Source organism: Rhinolophus sinicus, linkage group LG03 (genome assembly GCF_036562045.2).
Source record: "Rhinolophus sinicus isolate RSC01 linkage group LG03, ASM3656204v1, whole genome shotgun sequence".
Lineage (NCBI taxonomy): Eukaryota > Metazoa > Chordata > Mammalia > Chiroptera > Rhinolophidae > Rhinolophus > Rhinolophus sinicus.
In genome coordinates, this window is record NC_133753.1 from 126,083,814 (window position 1) to 126,098,319 (window position 14,506).

Consider the following 14,506-nt stretch of genomic DNA (forward strand, 5'->3'; position numbering starts at 1 on the left):
ATCACTATCCACTTTTCTTAAATGGCTCCAAATCTAATTCTCAGTATTATTTGTCTATTGTTGAATGTTAACAGTGACCTAATTTCCACAGCCAGTTGACTTTTCTCAGTACCTATTTTCTTTGACTTCATTGCTACTATTGAGCTGTTTGCTCACCCTTTCCTGTGTCAGTTTCTCTTCCATTGACCCATTTTGGTTTCTTCTTTGCTAAGTCTTACTGGACCCCAGGGGTCTGCAAACTTTTTAAAGGGGTAACCAGGTAGTAAATATTTTACGCTTTGTGGACCAAAAGATAAAAGATAAAATCGAAGATATTCTGTAGCTACTTATGCAACCATTAAAAAAAAAAAAAATTCTTAGCTTCTAGCTTGTAAAAAATGGACTGATGACCAATTTTGGCTCCTGGACATAATTTGGCTCCAGGGCATAATTTGCTGACCTCTGGCATAAAGAGAGACTAAGACTTTTAAAGCCAATTGGATAACCCGATGGCTGATATTGCCATTCAGTAAGACAAACCAGAGGAAGTAGACTGGATTTTCTTTGGTAGAAAGAAGAGGAAAATGGTGCTGTGTTGGTAGGAAATCCGATTGAAGTGTCTAAACAGACAGCTTATATAATGAAAGAAGTAATTCTTTTATTGAATGGTTTTTCAAAAAAATTGTGCTAAAGATTTTATCTGCATTATTCATTTAAACATCATTGTAGACCTAAAAGTAAATGTTAAAATTCTCATTTTACAGATGAGGAAAAATGAGCTTAGGGAAGTTAAATGCCCAGGCTTAATTCACTAGTAAGTACCAAGCCAGGATCCTAACCCAAATATAACTGACTTCAAAGCTTGCTCTTACCAATGTGGCATTTAAACACCAGGGGTGAAAAAGAGGCTGTCATAGATGGACCTTTCATCTGATGTTATATACATAAAAGCAGTACTTTGTTTCTTCAGTAAGGACATTGCCTGTGGTAGGTTTTTTGTTTTTTATAGTAAAAAATTTTAATCAGTGTTGTATACTCTCCTCTGACTAGCCCTATGAGTCAATTTGGGCTTTTAGAGCTGTAAATTAGTATAGACATTGTTTGAAATTTGTCACAGAAAATGTTCAGAATGAAAAATTAATAGGAAATTGTTCATATATTACTTTATATCACTTATATCACAAATAAATGTGTATTAATTTTTGGAACATATTTTAAAGAGGATTAATTGTTGGCCCCTTTCAAATAAAATCATATCACTAAAAGTTCTCTATTTAAAGTCATGCTACTGCATAGTCTTAGTTAAATTCCAAAAGCTTACAAGTACTTTTCACTATTCAGGCTGATCTCCTAGGACAGTTTTCTGGTAATTATTAAAGAAACTGATTTTGCACTTACGAAAAGTATTTTTAAATGCACTGTTAAGCAGCTGCGCCATAGTGAGTTTGACAAAATAAACAAGAAGTCTCATCTATGACTTAATTGAAAAATAAAAGGAGAAATTTTATTAGGTGAGGGTCTTAAAGTAATGATCTGGTCCGGAAGGGGATAAAGGTGAAGTGATTGTGAAGACATTTTTGATGATGATGGGAAGAATGGTTGTGGTGACAGTTCACATTTTTGGGACCGTATTTGGAATAGAGTATTCATGTAACAGAAAAGGATGTAAAAGTGTATTAGTCACTGCAATCAGATTGTATTAAATCATAAATGCCATTCAAGTTTAAACTTTTTCTTATAGACCAGAATTTTCCGAAGTGGGTGAAATAGTAGTAAGTGGTGCATAGACAGGTGTTATTAATTTTTATCATTATATATTTATTTTTATTGGGATCAGAAAAAAATATAGCTAACTCTTCAATTTGGAATTTTATGGCTATTGCTTAGGAGATAACTAAATGCATTTGAGTGAAAAAAATGTTAAAAATATTTACAAATAGTTATGTAGCAAATATTATGTTTTAATATTTATAGTGTTTTGTATATAGTAACTAATTTGCTCATAGCATGAACTCAGTGAGCTATTAAATACTATTATTATATTCACGTGATATGTAAAGCGATAAAGGCATAGAGAAGTTCAGTAACTTTTTCACAGTTAACAATTGCTGGATTCAAGTGCAGGCAAACTGACTCCAGAACCTGTGTTCCCAACTACTGTGCACCTTAGGACACAATATTAATGCACAGTTGTAGCAAAAATTGTGAAGGCTGCAGGCACATGCCTTAAGCTTGTGAAATACTGCTTTAGGAGGAAAGAACTGTGGAAGTAATATTTCTGAAGTAATATTGTAAATGTACTATTTGATATAAATTGAAGTGATAGTGATTACTCAGAATACATTTTTTTTTAAGTGAGTCCAGGGAGTGGGATTAAATTTAAGGACACCAATTAACAAGCTAAGTCTAGGTTTGGAAAAAAGCACTTGAAAGAGGGAGTTTTAGGAGTTTTTTTACTTCTTCTAGCATCTCAGAGTTCATTGCTAGTAGCATCTTGATCTCTTGGGTTCATCTACCTATAGAAACAAGAACTCACTAACTAGTCTAGATATTAATAATGTATCATCATTATAAAGAAAATAAATTTTCCTAATCAATTTTCATTTCCTTTAAAAAACATAACCTAAAATTTGTTATTTTTTTTTTGGTTTCTCAAAAATCAATTCACAAAGGGAAATTGTTACAGGATTCTTGACCAGAATAGTTGATATGGTTGAAAGGGGCATTTAAGATTTATTTTCAACACTGACCAGTAATATTTTTGACTTTGGTAGTATAAGATGACTAGTGTTTTAAGAGTAGTTCAATGTAACCAAATTAATCAAGTTAAATATAACCAAAAGTAATTTTCTGAGGTTCTTTATAAACCGTTTTATCGTACCTTTTGCTTTCTTATCTAAATAGTCTCTTGAAATGAAATTTATTTTGTGTTCACAGTCCTAACAAAGGACTCCTCTAAAGATTTGTCAGTGCTGCTTTGTGTGATTTTGAATCTCTCTCTATTTTAAAGTCTTTTGTGAAAAAGGAAGAAAAATAAATAGTTAAATTTTTAAAATATGGTAATAGTGGAAATTTATTCATATAGGACATTTCATCAGCTGTCTGTAATCAGAATGTTGTTTTTTCCAGGCTAGATGAGTAATAAGTCTATTATTATTTATTCTAGATAGCGTTTAATTTATAATTACCAAGTTATATTGAAAACTTTATTTAGAAATGTCTAAAATGTGAAGAACCTATATATAAACACCATGGAATTATTTAGTGAAAAAAACTATAAATTGATAATTTTGTTATTTGCCATATGCTACATCCATTTGAAAAAGTTATGTTCTACTGAATATATTTATTTCTGTGTTTATGTTTTAAATGTTTAAAAAATTGAATTGACACCTGATGACACGTGACATCAGTAATCCACTCTGTATCATGATGCCTGGTTAACACTCCAAATGATACATGCACATGTAATAAGGGCTTATTTTATTTCTGTTCTAAATTTTCAGTTCAGAATGTAGTGATGGAGAATGGTCTGCTTCTTTGCCTCATCGATTTTCTGGTACAGAAAAAGATCAGTCCTCAAGTGATGAAAGCTGGGAGACTCTGCCAGGAAAAGATGAGAATGAACCTGAACTACGGAGTGATAGCAGTGGTCCTGAAGAAAACCAAGAATTATCTCTTCAGGAAGGGTATGTGTAACAGTGAGATTTATTATTTTTGTGTGTATTGTACCAGAATACTATGTATCACATGTAAATGTTGGGGATGCTACTAATTGCATTTACAAGCCCTGTGTAGGACCAGTAGGTCTTACTAATTTTTTTGTTATGTTTCTGTATTTTACAAAGAATAAAAATAATGGTAATTTCAGCATTGTCTATTGAAATACAGTGTGTGTTTCACTTTGCTTTATTAAGGAAAACATGGTCATTTAAAAGATCACCTTGGTTGAGTTAGGTATGAGTGAATTAGAACTACCATTGCTGTAGAGTAGAGATAACAGCAGGAGAGAAGCGGCAGCTTTCGGGAAACCAGTGATATCACAGAAATGGAGGCATTTGCAAAAATTGAATGTTAGTTGAATGTCTAATTGCATTAGATGATATCTCCAGAAGTCAGTGATTGATGGTAAACATCTTTATCTTTTCCTGATTTTAATGGGAATGCTCTAGTTCAGAGGTTGTCAGATTTATACTGTGAAGGGCCAGATAGTAAATATTTTCAGCCTTGTGTGCTAGTCTCTATTGCAGCTACTCAATTCTGCCATTGTAGTATAAAAGTAGCCAGCCATAGACAGATATGTAAGTGAATGTGTGTGGCTGTCTTCCAATAAAATTTTATTTATTAAAACAGGTGGCGGGCTACAAATGACCTATGAGCCTAGGAAAACCTTTGCTCTAGTATTTCCCCAGTAAGAATGATTCTTTTAGGTTGATTTCATACACACACACACACACACACACACACGTTTTAAAATCGCACTAAGGAAATATTCCCATTATTTGTTTATAGATTTCTAGTAAGAATGTTTTTTTTGTTTTTTTAATTTATTGGGGTGACAATTGTTAGTAAAATTACATAGATTTCAGGTGTACAATTCTGTATTACATCATCTGTAAATCCCATTGTGTGTTTACCACCCAGAGTCAGTTCTCCTTCCATCACCATATATTTGATCCCCCTTACCCTCATCTCCCACCCCCCACCCCCATTACCCTCTGGTAACCACTAAACTATTATCTGAATGTTTGATGAATTTTATTAGTCTTTTTAGCATCAGTGGAAATGATCATAATGATTTTTCACTTTTTAACTAATGATCATAAGGAATAATTCTGTTAGTAGATTTCCTAATATTTAACTGCCCTTGCTTCTTAAAATAAACCCAACATGATCACATAGTCATGGTTTATTCTTGTCTTAGTGAGCTGCAGGATTCTGTCTGCTAACATTTTACATAGCATTTTTATATTGAGACCCACAGTGTGAGTTGTCTAGTTTTCTGTCTCAATAACAGTTTGATACTTGCTTTACTAAAACAATATGTATCTTTTTTTTGGTTTTGATTTCTTTGGTGTTTAAATAGCGTATTCTTTAAAAGTTGTTAGTATTTGTTTGTGAAACCTTTTATACTTTATGTTTTATTGTGAGGGAGTAGCTCTTTAATAATTTTAATTTTTTTATATGGTAATTGGTTGATTCTAATTTTTAGTCTTCTCATGGGATTTATTTTGGTGAATATGTTTTCTTAGGAAAAAATGTATTTTACCTTGAACTAACATTAAATTTTGTACTTCTCAAAAGATATACATTTACAGCTTGAGATTAATTCTGTAAGAAAATCTGGCAGTAAAACATATTAGAAAATCTGTAAAGAAAGAAATTTACAAACATAATTGGTTTTGACAGTGGTAGGTTGAGGTGGAGTTTTGTGCTCTTCCTGATTTTATGTTCAATTGTCTTTAATCACTATTACTTAGTTTATTAAGTAATATTTTAGTAGTAAGTGTTACGTAATTTGTGATAGTAATTATTTATGTATTCAATCAATATTTATTGAGCATTTAATATGTGCCAAACATTGTGCTGGATCCTGGGATTATATCAGTGAACAGAATAAATAAGATTTCCTTGTGAAGCTCACATTGTGGTGCAAGAGGCCGGTTATAGCAAGATACAAACATGGTAAGTGACAAACTGATGATTACTGTGAAAGAAATAAAACACTGATGTGATAGAAAGTAACTACATTAATCAGAACCGGCAGGGCGGACTTTTCTTAGGATTTGACTTTGAGCTTGGATCTGAAAGAGAATTGCAGTTGAGGAAGAGCTTTCTAGGCAAAAGGAAAGTTAAGAGCAGAGGTATTGAAAAGGAAAGCCTGGCGTGTATGAAGGTAGCGGGGCAGAAGCGAATGACTGAAGAGTGATAGGAGATGAAGTGTGCAGGAACCAGACTATGCAGGACATATAGCATCTGGAATTTATTCTGCGATCAGTGAGAAGTAATTGGTTTGACACATATTTTAAAAAGACCACTATAGTCGATTTCTGGAGATTGAATTGGAAAGAGACTAAAGTTAAAAGGGGGGAGATGAGTTAGTTGTTGTACTAGGAGATAATAGTGAGAATGAAGGAAAGGAAACAGGTTTGGGAATGTTTTTGAGTTATAAGTGTACATTAAGATCACAAGGAAGTACCATTTTTTACCCATCCATTAGATTAGCAAAAATTAGGAAATTTGACAATGTCAGGTGTTCCAGAGGATATGAATCAGTTCTTACACACTGCTTGTGAGGTACAAAGTAGATCACATTCACTGAAATTATGTAGTCATTTTAACATTTGCGAGGTAGACTACCCAGTATTCCAACTTTTAGGTATATACTCTGGAGAAACTTTCCCATATGGCCCAGGAGCGTGTACAAGAATGTTCATTGCAGTACTTTTCCTGAAAACTATAAAACTGGATATTACTCAAGTGTTAATTAATAGTAGAAAAGTTAGTGGTATACTCATACATGGAGTATTATACAGCAGTGGAAATGAATGAGCCACAGTTAACATTCAAAAATGTGAATGCATCTAGATAGAACACTGAGTGAAATCCATTCCTGGAATCTATTTCATAAAGCTTAAAAACAAACAGAAGTAAATGTGTTGTTTAAGTATACAAAAATAGTAAAAACTTTTTTCAGAAGGCAATGGAATGACAACAGCAGCATCAAGTCAGTATTTATCTTGCAGGGGGCGGGGGGATGCAGGGGGCAGTGGTGAGGCCCACAGCATAGGATAGGTGTCGAGTACAAGGTGTATGCTCTTCAGAGGTAATATTCTAATTTCCTGGTTTGGGTGGCGGGTTTATGGATATTCCATATACTATGCTTTATAATGTAAATATATTGCATATATTCTGCATTGGAAAAAATGAATTAAAAAATGAAGGGAATTGAAGGTGAGAAAGTGCAGGCAGTCACTGTACCCAATTCTTTACAAAAGTAAAGGGTCCACAATTGGATGTTGGGCCTAGAAAGTGTTGTCCCCAACCCCCAAAAATAAGCGTGATTGTTTGCTTTTAGACTTATTATACTTATTAGGTTCCAGAAGAGAGTAACTGATAATTATCGGAAAGATAAAGTGAAGATAAATTATTGGAACGATAAAGTGAAGTCCTTGAGAAGATGAGAAGGGCTGGGATTGAGATTTCAAGGAGAGGGCCTTTAGGAGCAGAGACTTCTCCTGTAACTGTGAAGGTACAAGTGTAGGTGAGTCTGCAGATGCGCAGTGACAAGAAAAGTTGAGTCTCTGATGATATCAGTCTTCTCATTGTTACTAGATGTTGACAGCTGGGGAGGACAGGAAGGTTGTGAAATTTAAGGAAAGAAGAAAAGGTGGGAAATAGGCTTCCAGAGAGCTGGGCAGCAAACTTATTAGGTAAACGTTGAGTAATTGCTGGACAGTATTGAGTATTCTATATTTTGCCTTTCCTATTAATCAGTTCTAAATATATGAGAATAAAGACAATTCTTTAAGTGCTGGGATTCCATCTTTGCAACTGGCTGACACGGAACAGGGTACCCTTGATTTTGTAAGGTGTAATTCCCTTTTGGGCTTTTTTGACTCTTAATTCAAATTTCAGTTACTTTCCTTTATACTTTACCTCCAAGATAGGGATTTGAAATATTAAAAATTTGCTAATCAATTAGAATTATTACAAGAGAGCTTGTACCTAAAGCTTGGCAATAATTTACATGTGTCTTGAGTTATAAAATAAAAACCACTTGGTTAAATACCAAGTAATTAGGAATGTTTTTTATGCTCTCCAGGATTTTATAAAATAAAGTTCTTATAATGTAGCTAGATTATTTTATGAAAGCCTTAGCCCTTAAAGATGATGTGGTTTTAACCCAAAGATTTAAAATTCTGTGTTGCAAATAATGAATACTCTTTTGCTGATTTAGTAGCTAAAGGAAGCCATGCAGCTATGTAAAATGGGGTCAAATATATAGTAATGGATGGAGAACTGACTCTGGGTAGTGAACACACAATGTGAGATATAGATAATGTATTACAGAATTGTACGCCTGAAATCTATGTAAATTTACTAACAATTGTCACCCCAATAAACTTTAAAGAAAAAAAATTGTTTAGATTCAAATGAGTTTTTATTTTAGTTTTCTTGTTCTTTAAATTAAAAAAACCCATAAATTAATGTTTCTTATACTGAATCATTTTCACCAACATGTTTGAGTACTATATTATGTATCTGAATTACAGAGTAACTGAGTCATTTTGATGTCTGTATAATTAGTAAAAAGAAATGTACTTTTTATGGGAATACATTAGAAATAACAAAAATTTCCAAGCACTATTCCAGGCTTACTCTCAAAATTATTTGTTTTTTTCAAAAGATTGTTTTTCAAGGCTTTATTATTACATTTGCAACACATGTAGAAATAGTGTACCTATAAGTGCCAAGCACTTGTTACAGAAGGTGAATACAATGATGGCAAACCATACTGTATGCCCTTGAGAAACTCCCAGTCTAGGAGGAGACAAGAGAGTCACCAGTAAGGTTACAGTGGAGTGTGGCGAGTACTATCATAAATTGTGAACACAGATCTGTTGCTTAAGAATTTTCAGTTTGATTGTGTATTTTAAATCCATTTTGGGTTAAAATTTTTAAATGGACCTAAGTATGCACAAAAGGAAAACATTTATTGTCTTTATATATTTGACATTAAACCTTTAATACAACAAGCATATTTTGTTATGCTAATTTCTCTGATTTTTCTAGACTGATTATAATAGATTGAATCTTATAAACCTGTTATTTTGAAGTATAATATAGGATCTGAAATTAAAGAAACATTTATGAGTTTAGGTATGTAAAGAGATAGTCTTTCGGTGTATTTAGAATGTGTTGATTTTTGTATGTGATCATTATCTGCATCACTTTTCATAAATGTTTTTACCCCCAAAGTTTGAATTTTCACATTACAGTGAATAAAATTCTAATTATAGCTGTTCTTACAGTTGAAATATATAGGTTGTTGTTTAGCATTATTTCTCATCTTAAATCCCAAAATGAAATTCAGCTTTGCCAAGGCTATGCTCTAATGTTTTACCTCCTTTAGTTATACTAAAAGGATTTTCTGCTAAATAAAATGAATAAGAAAATCCTACCAGTATGCTTTTCTTATTTATATATTCATGAAATACCTTTTGTTCAGTTTATTGCAGTTTTGAAATCCTTTTTGTTTCCTCATGTATTATAAGTAATTTTTCTCAATTTGATCTTTGTGTCCAAATTTTTGGTGTTTTGACTTTTCCTTGAGTTTGTTGTTGTTGTTTTGTTTTTTTCTTTGTTTGTTTAATGTGTATGTTAAATTTGACAATCTGTCTATGGCTTCAAGGTTTTGCATCATGCTTAGAATGACACATATTTTTATAAAAAGTGCTCTAAATGATTCTTTTAGTACTTTTATTGTTTTAATGGTGGGGTGCACATGAATTTTTAAAAAGTACATCTGGAATTTATTTAAGGGTAAATAATGACATAGAGATTTCATTTCCCTCCCTCTCAGTGGATACCCAGTTGTGCCAATATCATTTATTGAATAATCCTTTTCCCTATGGTTTTGAGATTCTTCTTTTATCTCTTCCTTATTTTCTCTATCTGTACCATTGATATGTCTGTCCCTGTCCCTGTGAGCTTATTTTCTAATGGGAGAAAGATTGACAATAAATAAATAAGAACACGATAAGTAGAAGTAAGTTCTATAATGAAAAGACACAGAATGATTTGGTAGCCAGTGACTAGAGAGTTACTGAAAATGAGTGGTCAAGGCAAGCCTTTCTGAGGAGGTGTCATGTCCTTATGGGACCCGAATGTCAAGGGCAGGGTAGCTGTGTGAACATCTGGTGGAAGACTATTTCAGATGGAGGAAATGGCCCCAAGGTGGAGATGATTTTCAAGTGTTCCAAGACTAGGAAGAATGGGAGGAGTATAGTAAATGGGGGAAGAGTGGTGAGAGGTAACAGCTGGGGAAGAGGCCGAGGAGAAGGCATGTATTATGTAGGTATTTGTAGACTAGGCTGAGGAATTTGGATTTTATTTTAACTGTGAAGGGAAACTATTCAAGAGCAGTGTTTAAAAATTCAAATGGTCTAGAATGAATTTTTCTTATTTTTCTCCTGCAAAGAAAGGAAATGTAAGAGATTAGATAATTTGTGTATCAAATAAATAGGTGGTTATGCAATTAGGAGCTAGTTTTGCATACATGTAACCCTGTAACAAATTTGTTTCCCTTTTAAGTAATTCTATAGTTGAAGAAACAGATTTTTAAAATCATGTAAGTACCAAGAGTTTAGAACTCAAAGGATAAAGAATCTGCTTGGACTAAATAGAACTCTTCAAAGCACAATTTTATGATGTGTTTTAGAATAATGTTTTTTCTTCTCTCAAAATGTTTGTATAGGGAACAGACATCCTTGGAAGAGGGAGAAATTCCTTGGCTACAGTACAGTGAAGTCAATGAAAGCAGCAGTGATGAGGGCAATGAGCCTGCCAACGAGTTTGCACAGCCAGAAGCTTTCATGTTGGACGGTAACAATAACCTTGAGGATGACTCCAGTGTGAGTGAGGACTTAGATGTGGACTGGAGGTGTGTAGCAGTGTCATTGCCACGCGTAACTGTGCACTGAGTACAACTGGTTTCTGATGCCGAACTGTGAACACTGAGTCTCTGATAGCTAAGGAGGATTCTGCTTTTCCCGCCTGTCAGTCTTCCTCTCCTTCAAAGCTCGTTTCAGAGGTCACTTCCTCCATGGACTCCTTCCTACTTATGCTAGTCAGTGACCTCTTGCTTCTTTGATCTTTTGCTCTCTTGAAGCTCACCTTACATCCTAGTGAATTATACACTCATGGATTGAGGTTTCCGACTTTTAAATTTAGCTTTATATGTTAAATACAGCACTTAGTATAATCCTTTAAAAAAGAAAAAGTCCTGAATCCTATGGGAAGAGTTTCAAAACCTGTGATTGAATCAGAAGACTCATAAGAATATAGATTTCCTTTTCTATATATCTTATATGCAAAATATAGAATATATAATTTTAATGTCAGAGAGCTGTTGAAAGTATTAAATTTATGCTGACAAAGAATACCTTCAAGTAAAAGCATATAAATTCAGTGGATTATACAATTGTTAGGTCTCATGATATAATGGTTAGAATTTAACTGTTTTGTTGTAGCTAATTAATGAGATGAAGAAAGAACGTTTGTTCCAAGTGATCCTGTTTTGTTACTTTTTCTGGAAAAAATATGGGTTGGTACAACCCTTGTTTCCATTTCTGCACAGATATGTTTTTAAGAATTTGTCTTGTTTTCCAGTTAAAATTTCATTATAGGAAACTTAGAAAAATTAAGAAAAACTCATTTATATCCCCTGATAACTCTGCAGATTTCTTGTTTTTAAGTCATCCTTTTGTCTTTAGTTTCTCTTTGTGTCTAACTACTTCTTGAGCTTCTCTAAATTGTTCCAGACAAGAAACTCAACATCTTGAAATACATCCTCCTTACCGTTTCCTATTCTCAGTTCCTAGGGTAGAAAAAAAAAATTACATGTGCAGAGCAGATTTTTATTGACCATTTTGTGGAAGTAGAAGTGGGGTTTTATCACAGCTGCACAAACAATTTGTAATTCTATCTTAAACATTCCCACTCTCCAAAACCCATTTTCTGGTTCCCAAACATTATGGAAAATCGGTGGCTTCACCTAGTCCTAGTCTTGTTGATCTTGATGCTCCCCTCACGTCCCCTCTCCTTATGTCTGCCCATTACTCTCTTACTGAACTCCTTGTCTATTCTGATGTTTTATCTCTCCGTTGTACAAAGTCATTCCTCAGAGAACTCAGCAGATGACAGAATTATCTATGTAGCATCATCTGTTTATGTTAGGAGGCAATTATGGTTTCATAGGAGGACATTCTTTTCTATTGTACATTTCCAAAATTTTGTAAAAATAATTTTTTACAACTCCATTATGTAGATGTTCCATCCTATGGATGTGCTAAAATTTAATTGATCATTTCCCCATTGGCATAGAGCATGAAATTTCCCCCCATAAAACAGGTTCTGTACTTCAGGTTATTTCTTTAGGACAGATATATAGAGGTGACATTACTAAGAAATATGTTTTTAAAGATCTTGGTATATATTTCTAAATAACTTTCAAAAAGGATTGTCCCACATAAAAATTTGAAGGAATAATTGAGGTCTTTATTAAATATAACTTAAATTCGAAAAATTTATTTAAATTGAAAAATTTATTTTAGGTTCTATCTAATTCATTGACTATCTTTCTGAATATGGCTGTTGTGATTTTAGAGACATTGCTAAGTGTCCAAAAATTGGGGGAACTTTAAAGTAGTTTTTTTTTCATATGGAAAGCATTTTAGCATTGATTTTAAGACAGAATTTTTAAATTTTATGTAGATATGGCAACACCTCATTAATTGCTCATATGGTAATGTATTATGTGGTGATAGCTAAAGGTTTGATCTTCATATTAAAATAGCATGTCATATTTCATATTAAAATAACATCTAAAAAGGAAAGCCATGGCAAACAGCAGCAGTTCTTACCATTAAAACCAAAATTTGGCTTTTTTTTTTTCCAGTTTCACAACTACTTAGAAAAAAAATTAAGCTTTTGTTTCTTTATTTTAGATTAAAGAAAATAGAAAACAGTCCTCCATCTAAAGTTTATTTGTTTTGGTGAAGTCACAGAAGTGTTGTAGAATACCCAGAGAATATCTCATAGATTGGTGTGGTAGGAATTGATGTGGAGAATACGTGGGTTTTGGATTTAGACTAATCCTAACTGTACCATTTATTTCTTCTTTGATAACTACTTAATCACTCTGTCTTCCTGTAAGAAATTGGAGTTATTATTATTACCCTAATAAAGTTGCGAGAAATTAATTCTGTATGAATATAACCATGGTTTGATAATAAAAAATGTAAAACTAGTTTGAAATTATTTCAGACTTACAGAAAAGTTGCAAAAATAATGCACAGAATTGCCATGTATTCTTTACTAAGATTCTGTAAATGTTAACATTTACCACTTTTGTGTTATCATTCTCTTTGTCCTTTATTTCTCTATATCTGTATTCTCTGTATTTGTGGTATTATTTTCTGACCCATTTATGAGTAAGTTGCAGACATGATGCCACTTTACCTACAAATACTCTAGAGTGAATTTCCTAAAATCAAGAAAATTTTCTTATGTAACACAGTAAAATTGTCCAAACCAGAAGATTAACACTGATACAGTAGTATTATTTAATCTACAGACCTTATTCAGATGTCTGTAGTTGCTCCACTGATGCCATTAGAGAAAATTTTTTGTAGTTCAATGCAGGACTACCCATTGCATTTGTTTACACCATGTTTCTTTAGTTTCTTTTAATCTTGAACATTTCCTCCTTGACATTTTTGAAAAGTACAGGCCACTTAATTTGTAGAATGTTTCTTAAGATGGATTTGTCTAATGTCATTAGATTCGAGTTACAAATTTTTAGTAGGAGCATCATAGAAGTTATGTTTTGTTCATTTCAATTCATATCAGAAGGCACATGGTATGAAATATCTCATTGCTGGTAATGTTAATTCTGATCCCTTGGTTAAGGTACTGTCTGTCAGATTGCTTCACTGTGCAGTCGACATTTTCCCCTTTATAGTTAATAGGTGTCAAGTAGGAACATACTTTGAGACTATATAAATAGCCTGTTTCTCCTCAAACTATCAAACTTCCATCCACTACTTTTAGCATCATTTAAGTCCAAAGCGATTCTTGTCTGAAATAGTTATTACCAAATGGTGATTGCCAAAATTAATGATACCAGAATTTTTAATATTAGTTGATTATTGTGCCGTGAACAAATTACAACCAGATATCATGCTTTGAGTGTCTGGATTTGTTTAGCCTGGAGAAGAAACGAATTATTGGGAGGTAGTTGACTCTTAACCATTTGAAGGAGTTTTCTGCAAAGGGGAAGTGGACATACTTGTGTTGCAACACCAGGCAGAACTAGAGCACTTACTGTACATAAGTTTCAAACCACTGGCATGTACCACCTTAGAAAGCAACGTGTTTTCCATATGGAGGGACTGGGTCTACTGTTTCCTGAATGCCTACTCTGGTGCCATCTCTGTGCTAGGCACAGGAGTGCATCCACTCTTATTTCATAGGTGAGGAAATAGAATAACAGTTAAATTTTTCACATTGTTTAACTATGACTTAGTTAAATGTGAAGTTAAATTCCTATCTTACTCAGTCCAGGGCTCTTCCTCTTTGCACTACATCTCACTGCTAGACAAAGTAGGTCTAGTATTGTAAGGGAGTTTGAAGTCGCTAATTCTAATTTTCATTCTAATTCTAAAATCTGTGGTTGTATGAGAACGTCTGTTCCTTTGTACTATATGATAATCTGTTGATTTCTAGATGCAACTAAACTATA

At 33.2% G+C, this 14,506-nt stretch overlaps 1 protein-coding gene across 2 annotated transcripts in view; it reads left to right on the top strand.

Moving 5' to 3' along the window:
• PJA2 (praja ring finger ubiquitin ligase 2) overlaps nt 1-14,506 on the top strand; it is a 64,223-nt gene that overhangs the window by 31,797 nt on the left and 17,920 nt on the right. For both annotated transcript variants that reach the window (XM_019727988.2, XM_019727989.2), the window contains exons 5-6: nt 3,486-3,668; nt 10,460-10,645. In XM_019727988.2, coding sequence (XP_019583547.2) covers nt 3,486-3,668; nt 10,460-10,645 — 369 coding nt within the window. The remainder of the gene's footprint in view (nt 1-3,485; nt 3,669-10,459; nt 10,646-14,506) is intronic.